The sequence below is a fragment of the Dermacentor andersoni genome, chromosome 1, assembly GCF_023375885.2.
Source record: "Dermacentor andersoni chromosome 1, qqDerAnde1_hic_scaffold, whole genome shotgun sequence".
In the NCBI taxonomy this organism is placed as follows: Eukaryota; Metazoa; Arthropoda; class Arachnida; order Ixodida; family Ixodidae; genus Dermacentor; species Dermacentor andersoni.
Window position 1 is genome coordinate 294,442,252 of NC_092814.1, and position 24,239 is coordinate 294,466,490.

The 24,239-nt window shown below is 47.9% G+C and overlaps 1 protein-coding gene across 2 annotated transcripts in view; it reads right to left on the reverse strand.

Moving 5' to 3' along the window:
- Positions 1-1,811: 1,811 nt before the first annotated feature.
- LOC126548593 (mitochondrial amidoxime-reducing component 1-like) overlaps positions 1,812-24,239 on the reverse strand; it is a 34,795-nt gene continuing 12,367 nt past the window's right edge. The window contains exons 3-8 of one of the 2 annotated variants that reach the window (XM_050196850.3): positions 12,523-12,705; positions 10,134-10,281; positions 2,680-2,826; positions 2,555-2,616; positions 2,097-2,168; positions 1,812-2,030 (exon numbers count right to left, since the gene is read on the reverse strand). In XM_050196850.3, the coding sequence (XP_050052807.1) occupies positions 1,886-2,030; positions 2,097-2,168; positions 2,555-2,616; positions 2,680-2,826; positions 10,134-10,281; positions 12,523-12,705 (757 nt within the window). In that variant the 3' untranslated portion in view covers positions 1,812-1,885. The remainder of the gene's footprint in view (positions 2,031-2,096; positions 2,169-2,554; positions 2,617-2,679; positions 2,827-10,133; positions 10,282-12,522; positions 12,706-24,239) is intronic. The other variant, XM_055063306.2, reaches the window with a different exon arrangement.

Consider the following 24,239-nt stretch of genomic DNA (forward strand, 5'->3'; position numbering starts at 1 on the left):
CGGAATTATGTAGAAATCCCACGTTTCCTCCATTGGCTTGAAACAGCTTACCATGTCCCATATAGTTACATTATATAGTGGGACTGTACAAGTATATACCGATGGTTCGGTCACGCCGTCTGCCACAACTGCCGAATTTGTCATCCCACAACTTGGAATTACTCGACGATTTCGATTAGACCACAAATTGACATCTACGGCTGCGGAACTTGCGGGAATACGGGAGGCTGTCTGTTTTATGAGAACGCAGGCACCTCAGAAATGGACAGTATTGTGCGATGCCAAATCAGCGCTACAGGCGTTAAAATGCTTTTTAAACAAAGGACCATACTACCTACTTGTGCTGGAAATCGCCGAATGTCATCACAGTGCCGAGTTAAGTGGCCACGTGATCACCTTTCAATGGGTGCCTAGTCATTGTGGTGTGATTGGCGATGAACTCGCTGACAGTGAGGCAAAATCGGCCTTCTCTTCCTCTGATGAAGTACGGATTGCCTACTCGCGACCTGACACAAACTTCATGATCAAGGCACTCATGCAGGACCTCATAGAGGCATACAGAGTCCCCACGATAACAACATTCACAGACGCCTACATATGATCGACCCAGACGGTAAATTCTGTTTGCCCCCGAAGCTTACATGGAGCAAAACGTCATTGCTACACAGGATTAGGCTCGGCGTTGCTTTCACCCGTCCCTACGCGAACCTCATCGGCCAATCGAACAGTCCTGATTGTGAACACTGCCAGATGCCTGAAACACTGGAACACATACTGTGCGATTGCCCAGCATATATGCTGGAGCGAAGGACGTTGGCACCCGCCGTGGTTGCTCAGTGGCTATGGTGTTAGGCTGCTGAGCACAAGGTCGCGGGATCGAATCCCGGCCACGGCGGCCGCATTTCGATGGGGGCGAAATGCGAAAACACCCGTGTACTTAGATTTAGGTGCACGTTAAAGAACCCCAGGTGGTCGAAATTTTCTCCACTACGGCGTGCCTCATAATCAGGAAGTGGTTTTGGCACGTAAAACCCCATAATTTAATTAATTTTAAGGACGTTGGAATGTTTCCTAGCCAGCGTTGGCAGGCAACTACTGTCGGAAGAAGCTATCCTCGGCCCATGGCCTGACACTGCAACTTCAATGCGTGCAACTAAAGTACGCATTGTAAAGTACATTGCGAAGTTTCTCGTGCAACAAATGACTATATGATAATGCTGTGTACAGGTTTGTCAGTACAATGAAGCTGCATTGCAATGTACTAGATATTGAAGTACAGGCATAATTTATAGTAGACACTGATACCCAATCCCTTGCAGAAAAAGTACCACGACGTTTTGGTATGAACACATTGCCAGTGGGTGAGAAATTATTGGCCTAGTGCAGGAACATAATACCGTAGTAAAGCGAGTATATATATATAACGTGTCATTTTCGATAAAGCGCGTAAAACAAAGAACAACAAAGCGGTGGAAGATGAGACATGTGCGCCGTGTCCCGTTTAAATATTTATCTTGTCCTTCGCCTTTACGCGCATTTTCCAAAATAGACCAATATCAACTCGCCCAGTATCAACTAGAGCTTTTACTAGAGCCAGTTGCAAGAACTCGTCTCACAAGTATGTGCGTGCTTCGTTATTGCTTTGCCAAACCTTTGGTTACTGAATGCGGCTTTAAGTCACGTTAGTATCGTAATAATGTATTCTCATATTCTTGACACCTTGGAACTTTCCCCTCACAACGTATACGTGGTCGCGTTATACGAGTCCAAATATGGTACATAAAGAAACCTTTGAATTAATAAGCACTCACTGGGAAGAAAAAGTTTGTTATATTATTAACCAAGAGGCAGCACAGTAGCACTTTTCTGTCCGAAATTGTACTGCTCACAGTAATGAGTTCGGGGACAGCAGAGCATAGACTTCGTCTCCGACCGTGATTCGGCCATCTCTGATGGGCAATGCGCCCACACCAAAAAGTGGTTGCAATTCATACTTCTTCACTCCTTCTTCAGTCCTGTCAATTCTGTACCTGCAAAAAGAAGCTCGTCGTGAAAACGCCTGAAGCCTGAATTAAGCGACCACTTTTTGTACTTACTTTCGCAGTGTCACAAGTGGCTCTTTGTCAGTTCTAATGCCTGTGTCTTGATCTACCGTCGTCAAGATACACCTGTAAATTAATGAGAGTTTTGAAACAATACCATCAAGAAGACAAAACTGCGGAAAAAGAAATGACCTGAGGAATGTGAAACATATCTTGCCTCTCTTGCAACTTGCTGCAGCACAGTGGTAATGATGAAGAGTTTGTGCATCGACCTTAATTTAAGTGAGCGTAACAACTGCAGTAAATATTGCACTGCAAGAAATTTCTTCATGCATATTTGGTTGCCTACGAACATGAAAGATGCTGATGGTTCGGGCCCATGATCAACTTCTCAACATTAGACTGCAATCTTTTAACTTATGTGCCGCCAGTTCGCTAATTATTTACATTATCTCAATTTTTGCAGTTTCAACAGAAAATAGAGCACGTTCTTAAAAGTTCTACTTTATTACCTAGGTGTGCGGCTTAAGAATTCCATCTCTGCGCCTGAGATCCTGAAGCGTCGCCAGTGGTCCTGCACATGTACATGTAAAATGTGATTCATGACGAAAGCTTCCCCAGCAAAACGAACATTCACCTCTGCATGGGCTTCACAGCCGTCTATGAAAAGTGTGGGTCGAAAATTGCGCTGTTGAATGTCACTGTCTGCAGGCAGCTTTGACAACAGCCCATCGAGGGATGCCTTTGAGAGGACGTGAAATGATGATTCATCTTGGAAGGCCACCTGAATCAGAAGAGTGAGCAAACAAGTAGCGCAAAATAATTGTTCAAAGATAGCATTGCCAACATAGCTGAAGGAAACACAGAGATTGCTACAAAACTGAAGCAAACGAGAAAGCGTGCAGAAAGAGACATCATGACCAAGACAGCTTAAGCTATGGCAGAAAGACTGCTTCTGCCGCCTGTGAAAAAAATAAAATAAAAATATGCAGAGCAGGCAAATAGAGGAAGCTAATTACTTTGATCGGACTATATAAGTTCCCTTGCTCTGGTGAAAAACAATATGCAGAAACTCCACAGGAGTTGTCTGAGTGTACATGACATCAATGCATAAGGCAAGGTATACACAAAGAAAAAAATTCTAACAGGAGCGTATACAAACTATTAAAAGGACGAAATGCGCTAAGCAAATGACAAAACAGAACGCAATCAGCTAGCTAGGCTGATCATTCATGTGAATAAAGAATACACTGTGAACAGTATAGACAACACAAGCAATATGCAAAATTTCACATATTAAATAACCATGTGTGTAAAAAATGAGAAGTACAGATAATCGTTCACACCCCAAGATGACTAATTTGTGAGCGAGCTCTTCATGGTCGGTGATACAGGCAATGTCTCAGGGTAGGTTATTCCATTCATTAATAGCACGGACAAGAGGTGAATGTAAAAACACGGTCGTTCTGGCAAACAAAGGTTCTTATTTACATTGGTGGTCCAGACACGAAAACACTCGATGGGCAGATTTGATAAGAGATGATAATTGGGAGTCGCTATGGTAATCATTGTGAAAAAGAGACAAAATTGATGGCAGCCTGCGTGATTTCAGAGAAGACAATTTTAGGGAGATTTTATTTCACTTATGCTGGATGTTCGATAGTAAATTTTGTTATTAAACGGGCACTTTTGTTCTGAAGTGATTCAAGCTTATTTATTAGGTACGCCTAGTGAGGATTCCAGATTAATGATGCGTAATCCAGTTTTGAGCGAACCAATCTATTGTAAGCTAAAAGTTTTGTATCAGAATTGGCGAAATGCAAGTTGCGCCTAATGAATGCGAGCGTCTTACATGAGCTACTAATTACAGCGTCAATGTGCATATTCCATGGTACGTCTGACGCTTAATGAACGCCTAAATAATTAATGTTGGGTACAAATTCAACTGGCCTGGTATTCATTGTGTAAAAATACGTTAATGGGTTTAGCTTTGCAGTCGGCTTTTGTTTTGCTTACGTTTACTTCAATTTGCCAGTCCTGAAACCATTTACCTAACCTGTGCAAATCGCACTGCAAGTTATCAGCATCCTGAGTGTTGCTGACATGTTTGTACATCATGCAATCGTCCAAAAATAATCTTATTGAAGAAGTCATGGAATTTCTTATATTATTAATGTAAATTATAAACAAAATCAACCCTAGCACGGATTCTTGTGGCACTCCTGATCTGACATGTACTAATGGAGAACAGTGTTCGTTTACTACAACAGATTGATGGCGGTTTGTTAGAAAATCTGTTAGCCATTTGATTACGTTAGTATTTATGTTAAGGCTGGTAAGCTTTTTTATTACATGCATGTGAGGGACTTCGGCGAAAGCTTTTGTGAGCTCTACAAAAACGACATCGATATGGGACAAATCGTATACATCAATGTGAATTTCTGTAATTAACTCGAATAATTGCGTCTCCCATGACCGACCGCGCAAGAGACCGTGTTGGTTAACGAAAAAAAAAGTTATTAATCCCTAAGTATTTATGACTGCAGATGAAATAACATGCTCGAGAAATTTGCTAGCAATACTGGGTAAGAGATTGGCCTGTAAATAGTTAAATTAGAACGGTCTCCTGACTTATATGGATAGATTACACGAGCTAGTTTCCAATCGTCTGGTACATAGCCCGTGTCAAGAGAGAGAGAGCAAAGACAGGAAAGGCGGGGAGGTCAACCAGACGAGCACCCGGTTTGCTATCCTACACTGGGGGTGGGGGAAAGGGGAATAAAAAGAGGAAAAGGGAGAGAGTAAGCATTGAGTGCGTGTGGGAGGGACACTATACACAGGGACACTATAAACGGTCTCTTAAGCCGGTACACTTCAGGTATTGTACTAGTGCACGAATCGCTTTTCGGTACCAGTGACGGGTGTGGCCACGGTCCGATTATCTTTGACTCGGTGAACGGTCTTGAGTCCAGTCGGTGTAAAGTTGCTGGCAGAGAGAGTCGTTGTACATCGTAGCGAGGACAAGTACACAATAGGTGATCGATGGTTTCCGCGCACCCACAGGAGTCACACACGGGGCTCTCGGCCATTCCCAAACGGTAGGAGTATGCGTTCGTGAACGCCACTACCAGCCACAAGCGGCAAAGCAAGGTTGTTTCGCCGCGGTAAAGGTTAGATGGTAGTTGTAGCCGTAGCGTGGGGTCCAGTTTATGTAATCGGCAATTGAAGGCACTTGAACTTCAGAGATCTTGTGACTTTTTGCGTGCAAGTAGACGAAGTTCCCTGGCAGCGTCCGACCTCGCCAGAGGTGTTGGACGCGTCTGGGTATCTTCGTGGGCAGACCAGGCAGCCTTGTCAGCATGGTTGTTGCCGACGATGCCACAGTGAGCAGGAATCCATCGAAAATTAATGTTGTGCCCTCTTTCCAGAGCATGATGGTGCACTTCCCTGATGTCAGATATCATGCTCGTAAGTTCTGTGATGTAATTCAGACTTAATACCGTGAAGAGCTGCCTTAGAATCACAAAATACGACCCATTTCTCTGTTGGCTCTTCGGTGACGTACGTCATAGCGGCATGGAGAGCTGCAAGTTCTGCCGTCATGTGTGACAACTTGAATCTAACTGTAACCTGCTTAGCTAGAACGACGAATGCGGCAGTTGAGCTGGTAGGTGAGGTCGAACCATCGGTATATATATGTATGTGGTCATGATACGTCAGGTGCAGTAATAGGAGCGTAAGTTGCTTCAGAGCCGGCGATGGATGATTGGCCTTCTTTGTAATTCCACGAATAGCAGAATTCACTTGAGGCTGTCGCAGGCACCACAGGGGACATGAAGGCTTCGCCGCCGGTGTAAAAGATGACGGCATGCACTCTTGATGAGCGCTAATCATTATTGAAAAAGTCGCTTGAGGTCTCTCGGCTGGTAAGGAGGCTAAATGATGGCTGGAGATGCTTGACAGATGGCGAATGTGCGCTCTGAGAGAGAGTCGACAGCTACATGTGTCTGGATCATATGATCTCCCACGATGGCAATTTTTGCTGCTGTTGAGGTGCACCAAGGCAGCCCTAAACACGCGCGTACGGTTTGACCTTGTATGCTCTCGAAAGCGCGAAAGTTTGTCTTGCATGTATTTGACGACACTGGTAGACTGTAACGTAAGAGTCCGGGAAACAGTACCGTGTACAGCTGCATCATAGAATGGACTGGTGTACCCCAGTTTTTCCCGCAGAGAAATTTGAAGACCTGAGCAATGACAACTAACTTCTTCAGATAGACGCAGTGAGGGCTCCACGAGAGGTTGCGGTCAATGATGACACCCAGAAAGCGATGCGTCTGAACATAGGATACAGCTTGACCATTCATTGAAACAGGATACAATGGCATTTGCTTGGGCGTAAAGCCAACCAATGCGCACTTTTCAGTAGACAAACTGGGGCCTTGTTCTCGGAGATAAGACGCCGTCATGGTTGCCGCCCGCTGAAGCCTGGCTCGTACCTGAGGGCGAGTCACCGCAGAGGCCCAGATGCAAATGTCGTCGGCGTATATTGAGACATGAACTGTTCGCGGTAATTACTCTGCTAGTCCTACCAGGACGAGGTTGAACAAAATAGGGCTCAACACTCCACCCTGCGGCACACCACGGCAGATGCAATGGTCTGAAGTTGGGCCATCTTCGGTCTGAAAGAAAAAGCACCTCTCATCAAATAGTGCCGAATCTATTGATACATCCGCCCACCAACTCTCACAGCCTCAAGTGAGTTCAGTATGGCCTCATGGGCGACGTTGTCGTATGCTCCTTTTATATCTAGAAAAAGTGCCACTGATAGGCGCTTGAGGCTTTTTTGATTTCGGACCCAGGTTACGACGTCATTGACGTTGTCGATGGACGAGCGACCTCGACGAAAGCCCGTCATGGCGCCCGGATACATGTTGAATCGCTCTAGGTACCATTTGAAGCGAGCATGAATAATTACTTCCATCACTTTGCCGACGCAGCTCGAAAGCGCAGTCGGACGATATGATGATAGATCAAGCGGAGACTTTCCAGTTTTCAGAATGGGGATCAAGCGGCTCGATTTCCGTTGTTTAGGAACGGCGCCGTTCTGCCAAGACTGTAGTAGTTGAGCAGCTCACCACTTGCGTCATGTCCAAGGTGGCATAGGGCAGCATACGTGGTGCCATCAGGTCCTGGTGACGAAGAATGCCTGCAGGTCGCCAACGCAGCATCGAGCTCTTCGTGTGAAAATAGCACATTCATTTCTGGTACACGTGCCTCAGGGATGTCATTCAGTGCTGCGTCAGTAATGATGACCACGGACACAGCAACCCGTGCACAGAACCCTTCAGCCACTTCAAGTTCCGAGCGGAGTTGGTAGATGGCCAGAGCAGCAAATGGCTTCCTTTGATGCGCATATGAGCGAAGACCCCTAACCGTTCTACATATGTGCGAGAGCGATTTTCGGGGATCAAGCGACTGACAGAACGTTTTCCATCGCTTGTCTTCCAATTTATCCATACGACGCTGGACTTTCTTTTGTATGCGTCGTGAAGCCCTCAAATCCAAGACGGACTTCCTGCGCCGATACCTTCTCTCCGCCTGTCGGCGTGCCGCACGCACCCTCTCCAGTTCAATGTTCAAGTTTGTTCGCCTTGCTGACCTTGTAAGCGAGCAGATGGATGTTTTCAGTGCCCTTGCGTTTGCATCTTCGATAGTGTGTGAACGGCCTTCCCGACATACGTCATCCATATCCTTCTTAAACCTTGACCAATCAACTGTACGCAAGACAGAAGAGGAGGAGCGTTGCTCAACTCCTCTAATATTTATGCATGTGGGAATATGGTCGCTTCCATGTTTTTCTATGTCCGTGAACCATTGGACCATTGAGGCAAAGCGCCGTGACACCAAATTTAAGTCCAAGCAGTTGCTATAGGTCGTGCCTCGCAGAAATGTAGGGCTGCCGTCATTCACACAGCACAAATCATGGTCGGCAGCAAAGGAGGCAAGACTTCTGCCTCTGGAGTCAACTTTAGTGCTCCCCCATAGCTGGTGATGCGCGTTAATGTCACCTGTGATAACCCAGGGGCCATTGTGGTTGCTGATATGCCTTCCGGTTAATGATGCAGCGAGTAGGCTAGATGACTTCATGCTTTCATCTGTGAAGGTTAATTGTTGGATAAGGTGCTAAAGAGCGATGAAGGCTTATAATGCTTATATCACCTTATCCATCTGCGTCGATCCATTATCAACCGCGATCAGAGCCATTAACGCCTCATAACTCCTTATCATCCTTTTTAACTTATTGACTGCTTATTTTATCTGTCTATGTTACCCGACAACACAGAGTGGTACAACGCATTCAGATATTCGCCTTCTGTGAGCGGTAGGCATGAGGGCTCTAACTCCCTCTTTGTTCTCGAATATTCATTGGAATCAGTCTCCACTGGGATACCTTGGTCTGCCTCTCGATGACGTCCGTAATAGTGGACCTCATTGGACATCCGCGATAACCACTATCCGTCAAAAGGTGACAACCTGGCAGGGACGTGACCTCTCCGTTTTTGCGAGAGCTAAGGCATGCAATATATTTCTTGCTTCTAAACTTCTTTACGTTCTGCAGGTCTATAGCACTGCTCTGGCATCCATGTTCACGCATTTCACAAATACTTGCATGTTTTATTTGGCGTTCATCATGGGAAGCCATGAGAAGGGACAACCTTTTTCTTCCACTTGAGAGGGGAGGTGTTACGCGTCACTTTCTGCGGCCATGAATGGAACGGATGCCAAACGCCTGAGACATGACGTGTCTAATCGTCACGCTCGTCAACATGAAAAGACTTGTCCGTTGAGTGTGTGCGACGGGATTATGTACCAGTGTAAATCCTACTCTTCTGTCATACGTTCACCCCCTCTACGCCGGGAAGTCGTTTCTCTCCAAATTCCTCTGGGTGGGTTGACAGTGTTTGACCCGACGTGACCTGCGCTCATCACCTCTACACCAGTGAGGGGGTTTTCTCCGCATTCCTCTGTATAAACTGACCAGTGTGCTGACAAGGCCTTCTACCAGAGCGCAAGAGATTGCCCGGATGGTGTAGCGTATAAGAAGGCCAGCGAGATGACACGTGGAGACACATCTTCTCTGCCCTTGCGTGCAGGAGCACGCACGCCGAACGTTTCTGTGCCTTTTGTCTTGGAGCGTACCGCCCACCCGTAACGACGTATTAAACTTCTGTTATTTGCTTTTACATCATTGGTCTCCCCTGTCGGACATCTCCAATGGTCAACCTGGTTCGAGCTTCAAGCGGACGCTGTTGAAGGTAACCAAAACCCCCACCCCGTACCAACTGGTGGCATCCTTAACAGAGGTCTCAGCCTTGTGCATTTGTTTGTGCGACAATTGGTCATGCGATTATTTTACCTTAAGAACGTCCGTCATCCATTCTTTCTTGCGGTTAATATAAAACGTCTTGCACACTTCCCTTTTCTCTTTATCCCGACAAACTTTACTAAAGAATTGCCGCAGTGGGGCTTCCTTAAAGAAGTTGTCGACACTATTTTTAAAAGCCACATTCACACTACAACATTTATTTAATATTGATAGAACGTCGCTAAATATAGCACTTGTACATAACCTTTTCTCTGAACCGATGTATCGAATGCCGTATCTGTCTCTATTTGCTCAAGATGTTCTTTGCCGTGTCCGTAGAATGTGTATAACGCCAGCAGCGAAAACGTTTTTTCTTTAAGCTGCGCACTTCCACCCTGCCAGTTAAAACATGACTTCATGAAAAAAAAAACATTATATATACCCTAGAATGCAAATTGTAGACTTGCAACCAATGCGAGACAATAGAACATTGCTTTATTCTTTGTCGTGACGCATTCTTTGTCGGCGAGGTTCGAATCTCACCGACGTGTTTTCTTCGAATTTTTCCTTCGTTCCGAGGTTTTGTTTTTCTTTGTGGAACGCGTCATGTTACGCGTTACGGACATGCCGACGGTCAGATTTCCTGGGTGAGTCGCCTGAGAATGCTTACGAAATAATAAGTACATAGATGTGACAAGTGAATAGATGTATATATACGTCACCGGAGCAGCACCATTCTTGCTTGGAATGATGGTCTCTCGGTCAAGAACAACCCTCGCCAGACGAACATCGTCATGCTTGAGGTAGTTCCTGAACCAATCTGAGGCTTCTTCGGACACTTCATTGGCTTTATAACTGAACTTTCGAACCCTGCAAGCAAGGTACACGTACTACTGTGACATTAGGCAGATAATGAAATGCAGTGCAAAATGAAATAATTGAAGCAATAAAAAGTATGTTATTCATATGCAGACAAAGACGAACTAATTTTGTGCGGAAATTTAGTTGAAAATTAAGCCGATCAGACGCATATATTGCAATTTGCGTTGCGTTGCCGAGTCAAATACTTTCTCCTTGCACTTTAGCGGCTACAGAAAACACGGACAAGCGAACGGTGCGTCGCTTGTCCGTGTTTTCTGTACCCATCTTTTCGTACATAGCGCAAGAAGAAAGTAGAAACAGCCAAGAACTAGTCCCTTTCATCGCCCTTTTGAGCTGCTTAGTTCGAGGTCGCTGGTTCGACCCTGGCCGCGGTGGCCTCATTTCGATGGAGGCGAAATGCAAAAATGCTTGTGCGCTTATAGGTAAGTGAACATTAAAGAACCATAAGTGGTGAAAATTAATCCGAAGTTCTCCGTTACGGCGTGCCTCATAATCAGAGGGTATGTGAAACCCGAGAATTTATTCTGTTGGAAGGCAATTTCATGACATGGCATTTTAGTAGACAGCTTTGACATTGCACTACCACTCGACCACTGTCGCTACCGCATTGGCCGAGCGCCAATGTTGCATGTGAAAGCTTGGCTAGCACATGCAAAGATCGCAGGTGGCGAAGACAGTAGCGGTATGCTAAGACACACTAATTAAAAAAAAAATTAAATTATGGGGTTTTACGTGCCAAAACCACTTCCTGATTATGAGGCACGCCGTAGTGGAGGACTCCGGAAATTTTGACCACCTGGGGTTCTTTAACGTGCACCTAAACCTAAGTACACGGGTGTTTTCGCATTTCGCCCCCATCGAAATGCGGCCGCCGTGGCCGGGATTCGATCCCGCGACCTCGTGCTCAGCAGCCCAACACCATAGCCACTGAGCAACCACGGCGGGTAAGGCACACTAATATCAACTGCTATGGCAACTGCCATGAGCTTAGATCTATTAGCAACACGCGAGCGCATGACCCGTGGTAGGCAATAAATACAGATGAAAAAATCTGGGATGCAGTGTTATTTTACTTGACTCGTTTGAATTTTCAAACATTTCAAAAGATCGCGTATTACATATACCAATGCAGCATTTCTTTAAATTCATTTTTCTTAAGAGGCGTCGCTAATGTAACAAGTGTATTCTTGTGAACATTGCCTGAAGTCGCAAATAAAAGAAAGTTTAAGGCGTTACTTTTGTTGCCCAGGAATTATAAGTGCGGTAAGAATTTTGTGTGAGTATACTGGAAACACAGTGATATAATGTATATTTCAGATAATTGTGATCAATTTATTGCAGCTTTCGATTGCACGTTTTGTCGCTTCTCCACTTCATACAACGTTAACTTTGGGGGGGAACTGTTCGAGGACGCGACAAGAAAGGAAACAAACACGAGCGCACGTGTTTGCTTCCCTTCTTGTCCCGTCCTCGCGTAGTTCACCCAAAAGTTGATATGCACCAAGGAGGCCAGCTAAAAACCCTTCGTCATACAACCTTCTTTCTATCGATTGACTTCGGTGTGTGCTAAAACACCGCTCAACAAACGACTAAGGCCAGATTTCGTAATGGCTATCAGGGCATCATAGTTGACGTTACCATACCACAGGCCTTCTTATCATAGGCCTTACCCTAGGGTAACCCTCCGTAGAGTAACTACAATCCGTCCTAGCCTTTCGATAATGGGTTGAGTTGTTCTTTTTTTTTTTCTGGTGAGGATTCGTCGCAAGGCGTATTAAATTAAGTTGTCGCAAGGCAAAAGAAAATCAAATTAAAGCTGCCAACTCCACATCATGCGGGAACTGAAGCAATGTTTCTGCAAGCTTATTGTCCGTCACCCAACAGGCGTGATATTCAGATACGTCTGGATTCAGTCCGGCTTTCATTCAAATCTTAAGTTTGATCACCCGCGCGTTCCAGGGCACATCTAAAGCAGGTGTCGAGCATCTGACACTTGCTTTGGATGTGCCCTGGGTTGAGTTGTTAGTATAGTAGAGCTGCATAACATGACCCTATGAATGGTAAGGCGACCTCTTGGTTGGAAAAAGAAAGAACGCTTAAAAGGACAACCGCAGACAACACACACGAGCGTCGAAATATGTGGAAACGTCTTTTTTTTTTTTCATTCTCTTTTATTCTGAAAATGCTGTGATCGTCTGCAAGAAGTCTCATGTAAGTGAGGTCACCTACCTGACGGTGAACGAAGGTTTTTTGTGCTCTTCAGGGTCACAAGCATCCAATATGAGTGGTGGATAGCCATCAACTGTCAGTGTCAGTGTCAGCTTGTCCTCATCGAAGTCGACTCTAATCTTGCCGAGGCGTGGCTCTTCGCGCATGGAGACAAAGCAGTCGCCCTTGACAACGAGCATGTGCCTGCATATCAGTAAATAAAGTGGGGGCACCCAATGCTCTTTCTTCGTAACAAGGTGCGAGCTGGGTCAAACTGGTTCCAACATCTTAGAAACAAGAGCTAGTGACGATGGGACAAAAGGAAAAAGACAACATCTTGTATTTTTAATTTTTTCTGTGGTCCCGTATTCGATTGCTGCAAGAACTTAAAATCAGATAGGAACGAAAATTTTATGAAACAGAGAGGGCACCAGACACACTGCAGATCATACTAGAGAAATTGGAAATGTGGTACACTGGGGGGGGGGGGGGGGGGGGGGCAGTCAGAAGAAATTATCAAAGTTTCCCCAACTGGTGCGCACCATACAGATAACGAAGAGACTAAAACTGTAGCAATGTGAAAACCAAACGCCAGATTGGAACAATACATAGTAAGAATACGGAGGAAAATTGGAAAACATGATCCAGTTAAAGGTTTGTATAAGCTCTGCTTTTTCGCAACCTTCAGACGCTTCGTGGCCGAGCCTACCGCTTGGAGAAAAGAATACAAGTTAACGACCGTGGTTCCGAAAACGGCCGGACGCACATGTTTATTTTATTTTTTTTGGGGGGGGGGGGGAGCAGGGGAGACGGGGTGTTGCAGCAGAGTACAGACGTGTTAAGTCCGAACACAACTAGCCCTGATGACCATGACGTGTAAGGCTGGTTGACTTCGTACATAAAAGTGAGCGTGCACAGTTGGACGACGGCGGAAAAAAAGTGCACAGCGTCATATTTTACTAAACAGGTATTGCGATTGAGAACCTGTGGTTGCGCAATTATGAAGTTGAGCTTGCCGCTTGGTCCGCGTTCAAGGCAATGTTTGCAGAGGTGTTCACTTGCCCGGCTGTGCGCAAGCTTCGCGATGAACGCAAATGATATCGACGCGTTTCGATGAAGGTTGCATATTCTCGCTGTTGTTGACACTGGTGTCGCTAGATGTCTCCATTATAAGTGAACAGCTTAACCACTCTCTTCCCAAGGTTACGACAACACCTTTAGGCTTGTCGCTTCGTAGAGCCCGCGTGCAACACGTTTCAGTCCAGCACGATGTCTATACGATTGACCTTTTCTTTTCCTTTTTTTTGGGGTCCTGACGTGTTGCTCCTACGATATCATCAACGGACGGCATTTCCTTTTCGGCAGTAACGCTATCATCCATGGACGGTGTTTGTACTACATTTTTCTTAGCTGTGCAACGCCCCTTCTAACGCCGACCTTCAAGCGCCGATTTTTCCTCCGATTTGCGCCTCTATTTCGACCGCGACGGTTCCTTTTAGCCCCTCGGATGTTTTCACCTGCCAACGATATTCCGCTGTCGTACTCTGCGCCTTTGTTACGTGGCGAGGCCCAGTGCCCTATGTAGCCCGTGGGCGTTCTTGAAGACCTTGACTCTCCTGGTTTCTCACGTAATGCTAATCTACGCGCGTAAATTTAAAAATTTCGTCCATGGCATGAGAGGGTTTTTTATATTGGTTGTGAACTTTAGAAATCAGCTGAATCATTCATTAGTATTTGGAACATTTTATTACAGCGTAATTAGAATTTTATCCAGCAAGTATACTATAACCAAGCGCAAGTCTACTCGGAATCACAAGTACGAGAAAGACTAATTACACTTAAATGGCGTTGTCCACATTTTGAAGCACTGCTGATTAGACGTGTGCTGAGGATTGATATGCGAGTGGGATTAGACGCGTTCTGATATTGATGAGCGAAGCGTCTCTGAAAATTTAGGGCTAGCTCATTTCTGAAACTAAGCGACCGCTGAAGCTAAGGCTAGTTGGGCTACAAGACCAGTGAAAATAGCCATAAGGTGTGAGAGTAGCGCGTGGTCAGCGCGTGGTCAGCCCTGTTACGTTTCGCCTACAACGCGCGGTAATGCCGGCGCGGATGCAACGGACGCCGGGGCTTTGTTCAAAGCGGCGGACATTTTGGCCCGTCCGACGCCGCCGCGACGCCTACCCGCCAAGCGTGTCCAGGCGTGTTTCAGTGCCACGTGTCTTCGTGTGTGCGTGTGTGTGTGTGTGCCCTCGCTTGTCAAAGCGCGGCAGCCGGGGAGCGGAGTTCCCCGAATGAGGAGCCTGGACGTCTCTCGGCTCAAAAGTTCGCGCCGTCGTGGGCTCCTGCTGCGCCGTCCCGTGACCTTCCCTCCTTCCCTTTTGGACCGCGACGCCGAGAGTATAAGAGCAGCTGCCCCCGGACGCCAGGGGAGAGGCTCCGATTTGTACTGTTGAGTTACGTGCTCTCCCGTCTCTCCACTCCGGTCGACCTGACCGGCCGCTCTTTTGCTATGTTAGAATAAACCAGTTGTTCTGTTACCAGTCTTCTCATGCTTTGCCGGGACCTTCGGATGCTTCCAGTGCCCCAGGCCGCCAGGCCAACGCTACCCTTGGGGCTTGCGACCCATTGGCAATAACGGGCGTCAGCACCGAGACCCCAACAACTCGGGCCAGCGGTGCGATTCCAACATCTGGTTGCCAGCGGTGGGATCGCGACAACGGAGGCCAGCAGCGAAGAGATGCGGTTGACTGTATGCTGAGCAGCACAACGACCATCCGGGAGCAGCGCAACGAGCCCTGTGTGATGACTGGTTGCCTGCAGCGGAACGACTGCGCGGAATTCTTGGCTGCGAGGTTTGGTGAGTGCGGGACTTTCTTCTTCTGAGTTTTGCCAGGCTTTTGTTAGTGTTAGAAACAGAGCTGGTAATTGTGGTTGTCGTTGCTACCGGGTTAGTTTGCGGCAAGACAATAGTAGGCAGTAGAGAAAGCAGCATTCAGAGCAGCCATGGATTTGAAGTCGTTGCGCAAACCGAAATTGCTAGAGCTTGCAAGAGAGTTGGGTCTGGATGTCTCAGACAAACTCAGAAAACCAGAACTGCTAAGGGCTATTCTTGAGTTAGAAGCTGAGGATGACGAGCTGTCGGAATGCCTTGAGACCATTGAGGAGAGGGAGACGGCAAAAAGACAAGAGCAGGAACGTAAAGAACAGATAGAACGAGAGCAACAAGAGAAAGAAAGAGAGCGCGACCGTCAACACGCTTTGGAAATGAAGCGTCTCGAGTTAGAGATGGAACGCGCTCGTAATGGAAGTCAGGCACACGGTGCAGGAGAACGAGTATTGTTCAAAATGACTGACCTGATGCGGCCGTTTAAGCTTGGAGAGGACATTGGTTTGTTCCTGGTTAACTTTGAGCGAACGTGCGAGAAGCAGGGGTTCTCTCGGGAAACGTGGCCACAGCGCTTGCTCACTTTGCTACCCGGCGAGGCGGCCGACGTAGTCGCTCGCTTGGAGAGAGAGGAGGCAGAGGATTTCGACAAAGTGAAATCGAGTCTGCTAAAAAAGTACCGGCTGTCAGCGGAGGCGTTCCGTCGGAAGTTTCGGGAAAATGAGAAAGGCAGAAGTGAGTCATATACAGAGTTTGCGTACAGGCTTATGTCAAACATGCAGGAGTGGCTCAAAGAAGAGAAAGCGTTTGGTGACCACGAGAAAGTTCTGCAGTGTTTCGGGCTAGAACAGTTTTATAGTCGGTTACCTGAGAACGTGCGGTACTGGGTCTTGGATAGGCCAGACGTTAGTACGGTGGCTAGAGCCGCTGAGTTAGCCGAGGAGTTTGTGACGCGTCGGGCTCGTGGAGCTAAGGACGGTCAAAAGGGTGAATTTGGCTCCAAGTTTGAGAGGCCAAAGTTCACGCCCATGAGAGCAAAGGGGGACACACGTAGTTCGGATGCGAGTGAAAGCAGTCCGACCGAACGTAAGGAGACGGCGGCAACCGAAGCCGAACGCAGAAAGCGGTTCGAGATGAGGCAAGCGCGCGTTTGTTATACGTGCCAGAAGCCGGGTCACTTTTCGGCGCAGTGTCCAGAAACAAAAACACAAGTCGTGTTTTTGTCTATATGCAGCACTGACGAGAACATGAAGCTTCTCGAGCCTTACATGCGAGACCTCCTCGTGAACGGGAAAGAGTGCCGAGTGCTTCGCGATTCCGCAGCTACAATGGATGTAGTTCACCCCTCTTACGTAGAACCCGATATGTTCACGGGCGAGTGCGCATGGATCAAGCAAGCAGTGGAAGCTCATAGCGTGTGTCTGCCGGTAGCAAAAGTGCTTATTGAAGGACCTTTCGGAGCACTTGAGACGGAGGCCGCAGTGTCATCTATGCTGCCCCCCCAGTACCCGTACCTATTTTCGAACAGGTCCGATCACCTCCTGCGCGAGAAGGGGCTTTTGTTTGGTGAGGCTAGCGTTCAGGCCTTAACCAGATCGAAGGTTCGGGAGCTCGCTGCAAAGGCGGTAGTTGCGGGGCCGACGTTGTTGAACGATGAGAAAGGGTCAGAGGCGCAGCAAGCTGGTATTCAGAGCACGCCCGAACTGAATAAAATTGAGCCTGTAGCGTTAAAGGCAGCAGATACTGGAGAGGAAATTCCCGACACGGGAAAGTTAGAAGAGCTGTCTCCAGATTTGCTCATCGCGCCTACGTCAGACGGACTTAACAGGTTGCTAAAAGTCAGCCGGTCGGCTTTGATAGCCGAGCAAAAGAAGGATGGCAGCCTAGAAAACATACGCTGCATTATCAAGGAAGGTATCGCCAAGAAAAATGCTCGCTTTGTGGAAAGAGGTGGGGTCCTGTACCGGAAGTATCTAGACCGCAGGGGAGTGGAGTTCGATCAGCTGATCGTGCCTCAATGCTATCGTCAGGATCTGTTGCGCTTGTCGCATGGGGGTTCGTGGTCCGGACACCTAGGAGTTAAGAAAACTAAGGACCGTCTCTTGCAGGAGTACTATTGGCCAGGGTGTTTTCGGGACGCAGACCACTTTGTGAAGACATGCGACACCTGTCAGCGGGTGGGCAAGCCAGGGGACAAATCGAGGGCGCCGTTGAAGTTGGTACCTATCATTACGGAGCCTTTTAGACGGCTCGTTATTGATACAGTGGGACCTCTGCCGGTAACAGCCACGGGGTACCGACACATTTTGACTGTGATCTGCCCAGCGACAAAGTTCCCTGAAGCAGTGCCGCTTAAAGAACTCAGCTCAGTTGAGATAGTCAATGCACTACTGTCCATATTTGCGCGAGTTGGTTTTCCTGCAGAAATCCAGTCAGATCAGGGTACAGTGTTTACTAGCGCTTTGACGACAGCCTTTCTCGAAAGGTGCGGGGTAAAGCTGTTACACAGCTCAGTGCACCACCCCCAGTCGAATTCCGTTGAGAAGCTCCACTCCGTCATGAAGCGCGTGTTGAGAGCATTGTGTTTTGAACATCAAACTGACTGGGAGCTGTGTCTGCCTGGAGTGATGTTTGCATTAAGAACCGCGCCGCATGCGGCTACGGGGTTTTCGCCAGCTGAGCTGGTGTACGGTCGCTCGCTGCGATCTCCGCTTCGCATGCTTCGAGAATCATGGGAAGGCAGGGGCGACGACCCAGTCGTGGTAGAGTACGTGCTTAAGCTCCTCGAACGCTTAAGAAGGGCACAGGAGTTGTCAGGTGAAGCAATGGCAGAGGCCCAGCAGAGGGCCAAGGTTTATTATGATCGGACAGCCAGGGCCCGTCGTTTTGAGGTGGGCGATGAGGTCATGATATTGCGCACATCGCTAAAGAACAAACTCGACGTGCAGTGGGAGGGCCCAGCACGGATTGTTCAAAAACTGTCGGACGTTAACTACGTGGTGAGTCTGCCAGGAAAGCGGAAAGCACAGCAAGTTTACCACTGTAATCTGCTCAAACCCTATAAGCAACGGGAAGCAGTGGTGTGCATGATGGTAAACGTGCCCGAAGAGCTTCCGGTCGAGCTTCCGGGACTAGGCTCAGTGACAAACAGGAAAGACGCCGATCAAGTCATTAGTGACTTAATAAGTAAAGCATCGCTGTCGCCTGAGCAGAAAATAGAACTACACCAGCTCTTACAAGAGTTTCAAGGTCTGTTCTCTGAGAGGCCTGGTAGGACTTCTGTCCTTACTCATGACATAGAACTTACCTCCCCAGAGCCAGTACGATCCAAGGCGTACCGGGTGTCACCCCGCCAGAGCGATATTATGGAGGCTGAGGTAAAGAAAATGCTACAGCTCGGTGTTATTGAAGCGGGTGAGAGTGATTATACCTCCCCTTTGATTTTAGTTGAGGTACCGGGCAAGGAACCTCGTCCTTGCGTCGACTACCGCAGGCTTAATTCCATCACTAAGGATCAAATTTATCCGATCCCTAACATCGAGGAGCGCCTTGAGAGAGTGAGTAGCGCTCAGTTTATTTCCACCCTAGATCTTGTCAGGGGTTATTGGCAGGTTCCACTTACAGAAGAGGCTAGTAGGTATGCGGCGTTCATTTCACCAATGGGGACATTCCGTCCTAAAGTTTTGAGTTTTGGTTTGAAGAACGCGCCATACTGCTTTTCAAGCCTCATGGATAAAGTGTTGCGGGGACAGCAAGAATTCGCTTTACCGTATCTAGACGACGTAGCGATATTCTCCGCATCCTGGCCTGAACATATGGCGCACTTGCGGGCAGTGCTAACCCGCCTGCGCGATGCGGGCTTGACAGTCAAGGCTCCCAAGTGCCAGTTAGCACAGGCCGAGGTTGTCTACCTCGGACACGTGATTGGTCGGGGTCGTCGCCGCCCCTCTGAAATAAAGGTGGCCGCTGTGCGAGACTTCCCGCGACCGCGCACGAAGACCGATATTCGGTCGTTCTTAGGTGTCGCCGGCTACTATCAGAGGTACATCCCCAGGTACTCTGATATCGCGGCTCCCTTGACGGATGCTCTAAGAAAGACAGAGCCGCAAACAGTCGTCTGGGAGGAGACGAAGGAAAGGGCTTTTAGCGCCCTAAAGAGCGCCCTAACAAGCCAGCCGGTGCTACGATCGCCCGACTACACAAAAGGGTTCGTTGTTCAGTGTGATGCTAGTGAGCGAGGCATGGGCGTTGTACTGTGCCAACGGGAAAATGGAGAAGTAGAACACCCCGTCCTGTATGCTAGTCGTAAGCTGACGAGTCGTGAGCAGGCGTATAGCGCCACCGAGAAAGAGTGTGCGTGTATCGTGTGGGCCGTTCAGAAATTGTCATGTTACCTAGCTGGCTCGAGGTTTATCATTGAAACGGATCACTGCCCTCTCCAATGGCTGCAGACCATCTCTCCCAAAAATGGCCGCCTCCTGCGCTGGAGCCTCGCTTTGCAACAATATTCCTTTGAGGTGCGTTACAAAAAGGGGAGTCTCAACGGTAACGCCGATGGCTTAAGTCGAAGCCCCTAACGTGGGAATCAGCCTCAAAATTGCTTGTTACTGATGTTTTTCTTCCTGAGGCAGGATTTTTTTTTAACTTATTGCTTTTGTGTAGTGTTTCAAAGTGATGATGTGCTTTTTAGTGCAATTTTTCCGATTTGTGGACACGTTCTGAGTGCTGCTAAACTACTGTAAGGAACTAGGCAGCAGTATAAAAGGGGAAAGAGCCTGGCAGGGCCTAGTGAGGGTTGTGCCGTGCTTGCTGACTGAGCGGTTGACTTTTGGCGTGGTTCTAACGCTTGCCGGAAACGAGAACAAAAATGTCAACTCTCCCGAAGTCACTTTGCAGTGTCCTGTGTGCACCTGAACGTGAGAACGAGGCCTTCTCTGTGCGCTGCGCTCAAGAAACGCCCAAGGACGCCCAACTTCGGTTATGAGCATCATCGAGCGACATCCCTCCGGACAGCGGATGCAGTCCCCTGACCTTCGGGATCTCCTTCCCCCGGCGGGGCGGTCTGTTACGTTTCGCCTACAACGCGCGGTAATGCCGGCGCGGATGCAACGGACGCCGGGGCTTTGTTCAAAGCGGCGGACATTTTGGCCCGTCCGACGCCGCCGCGACGCCTACCCGCCAAGCGTGTCCAGGCGTGTTTCAGTGCCACGTGTCTTCGTGTGTGCGTGTGTGTGTGTGTGCCCTCGCTTGTCAAAGCGCGGCAGCCGGGGAGCGGAGTTCCCCGAATGAGGAGCCTGGACGTCTCTCGGCTCAAAAGTTCGCGCCGTCGTGGGCTCCTGCTGCGCCGTCCCGTGACCTTCCCTCCTTCCCTTTTGGACCGCGACGCCGAGAGTATAAGAGCAGCTGCCCCCGGACGCCAGGGGAGAGGCTCCGATTTGTACTGTTGAGTTACGTGCTCTCCCGTCTCTCCACTCCGGTCGACCTGACCGGCCGCTCTTTTGCTATGTTAGAATAAACCAGTTGTTCTGTTACCAGTCTTCTCATGCTTTGCCGGGACCTTCGGATGCTTCCAGTGCCCCAGGCCGCCAGGCCAACGCTACCCTTGGGGCTTGCGACCCATTGGCAATAACGGGCGTCAGCACCGAGACCCCAACAACTCGGGCCTGCGGTGCGATTCCAACAGCCCCCACTGCGCTGCGAACACGCTCACAACATTCCTTTCTCGCTTCGAAGGCAGCCTTAGCCTGGCGCTTCAATTCGATCCATTGAACTCTTTGTCGTGGATGCAGCATTTTCTCACAACGGGTCGTGTTGTTTTGAAACGCTGCTAAAGCTCAGCCGGTAAACTCTTAAGTGCTTTCGACAGTACCTGCAGACGACGCGGCGTTTCCCTTAGACTCACGTGCTTCCGGTTTGTCACGCGCACCACTCGGGAGTCATGAAAGTCATAAAAGGGTTCTGACGCGTACGTAATTTGTAAGTGTCACTGAACGTTTCATTCGTCTCAAGGAGCGATGTCACGCAAGCGAAGTAGATTATAGCCGAAAGGGTTAGAATATAGTTAATGTGCCCCGTGTGTGCGTGTTTAAGCGTTTTGACGTGGTCGTGAGTTTGTGTATGTCAGTGAGTGTTTCAAGGTGGGAGCTGCCAAGAGCGAAGGAGAGCGAACGCTGGCCTACTCTGCCTGTTATCACGCCCATCTAAGCCCCCGACTCGGCGAGCCGCCTGTGTGTTTCTTTAGCGACGGGCGTGCCTTGTTGGCTATGCCTTCAACCGTCGATAAGAAAAATCGACATGGTCAAAATCGCCGAGGTAACCTCCCAAATATTGCTTCCGAGATGAGGTGAAGGGAAGCGAAAGTCTACAACCCCATACAGTTGCCGTGGAGGGCGGAAATGGGAGGATATTGCTACGCTTTCAGTCTGAAGTGGGAGAGCCGCCATGTCCATTAGGGATGCATGACGTTGTTTCCGTTTCACCACGATACCGGAAGTCTGTGGGAGACCAAGCCATAGACCGCAGATTTTGAAGTAAAATAAGTGTCGGAATGTGAGCTTGCTGTTCCATGGCGGCTTCCCCGCTGAATCATGTAAGAGCACGGGTTCCCAGGCAGCTGGCTAACAGGATTTACAAAAGCTTTAAAAATGTGCTGAGGAATACTTGCATCTCTACTGGCCAGCCTACGCATACGCTGTCTACATCTAGATGCCTGCAGGCGTGGCGCTGCCGGCTATGCGCTGTAATATATTCAATGCTTGTGTCCAGCGGGCTCTGTTGGCCACAGACGTTTCATTTTCGTAGTCGTCTAGCGTGAGTGTTGGACACGGGCCCATAATGTGCGCCACAAGCAAGTTTGTCCATTGCTGAAGTCGTCTGATGCCGTTTTCAAGAAATTAAATTGTCGCTGATTATGCAGTCTGCAAGCAGCACGCTAACAAAATGTGGAATTTGCTGCAATGTTGCATTAGCGGTAAAATGTAGCGTTAGGTAAGTAATTGACGGATCAGCAGTGTTAAATGTCAGGCATAGTGCAAGCCCAACGTGCTAAGAAAGCTAAAAAAAAGCGTGAAAACATTGTTTGGCTGAGTGCCAGGTCCCATGTTTACATGACATTCCTTCCCGCACAATAGGAAGATTATCCGCTTTTCGTATAAATAGTGGTGACATTCTAGGAGAGTGCAGTAAAAGTTCACTGCTATTAGAGAGATTAAATACCCCCTCCCCCCCCCAAAAAAAAAAATATCGAACAAAGGACGGCGGAGCGCCGCGCCCTTGAAGTTTCAATGCGTAGCACCGAACACTCGTTGACAGGTTTCTCGCGGTTATAAAATATCTGGAGAGAGAGATAGAGAGAAAGAGATAACTTTATTTACAGAAAGGCAGAGAGGTCGACCTGAGCTATAGGTGGGGCACTTGGTCAACATTTTGATTTATCCAATCAAGTCCATTCATAAAGTAGAGGCCTGCTATTCTACGCTGCAGTGCAGGGGGAAACGGGACGGGGGTAAGAGGGCTGGCGAATGATGATAAGCGTATGGGCACAATTTCACAACGTTACAGCATCTCTAAAGTCGTGCGTCTAGCCAAGTGGCTTGTAAAAAGGCGATGACTGCACTTGTAACCAAGGCTGCGCTGTTTCCACCAGGTCAAGGACTCCAAAAAGAAACTCGTCCGCAGATAGCGGCCTCTTATCTAGGTATACGATGGAAGAGACCAGTTTCTGTCGTTCTTGCGCGTACGCGGGACAAATGCAGAATGTGTGAGCAAGTGCTTCTGACACTAGCCCAAATGTCTGGAAGCCCTAGTAAAAAGGCGGGAAAATTTAATATGGACAAATGTACGTGACACAGTCACAAAGAAAAGTAGACAAAGTTACCTAGTGATGTGCCACTGAGCTAGCATGCCCAGGAAAATTAAATTTGATTACTTTCACCATGCAACTAACCATAAGAGCATCACGTCACGAAGGACTCCGCTCGGCCCCTGCACATTAATCAATTCGGCGTCTATGTTAAGAACAAGAAATACAATGAAAACCCAACATTTGATGCAGAGCTATTTCTGCTCCTGCCTTATTGGGTAGCACGCATAGTTCGCGGGCGAGATTTGTACAACTATCTATCGTGCACCGAAAACGGATCAGTATACTATCGGCCAAATACTTCCTCTATCGCCTTAAATATACTTTTCCCTAGGCGTGTGATACATATTTAAAAAATAAAAGATGAAATTCAGCACAAGATATTGAACTAGTTGACGAAATAAGCAACTGAAACACAAGCCCAATAAATAGTACGCACCACGGCTGCCTTAACATGTTTTTCTGCGTATATTTTTCAATCGATGGAACATTTTTATTCTTGAATTGACAAAGTGACTTCTTACTATTGTTGCGTGTTTTATAAAAGTGCATTCAAAATAAATAGTTCCATCATGCTAACCAAAATTAACATTGAATTCTCGCATTGAAAATCGATCACGAGATTATTGGCAGAAAGACAGGGCAAAGCATGCTTGAAGATTCTGAAGTATGATAAAGTGCGTGGTGCAACTATACCGATCGAGAGTAAGCGCTTATCAGTTAAATAGTGAGATTTTTCCTAGTCAATAATAACTTAATTATGTAGAACCAAGTGAGTGGAGTTACGGTCGAAATGTAAAATTTGCTCTTATTTGACGTGAAATTTTGCGACTGAGCCTTAAGATCGTGCATTCGTTCCAAGTCTGCGTTGACCCTAATACTTACGTGGCGGAATGTGTTGCGACAGAGCCACGAGTTCGTGACCGTGACGGCTGCGTTCTTATTGAACACGCACACAAAATATAACGTTTCTTTCCCTAAATGTTTTTT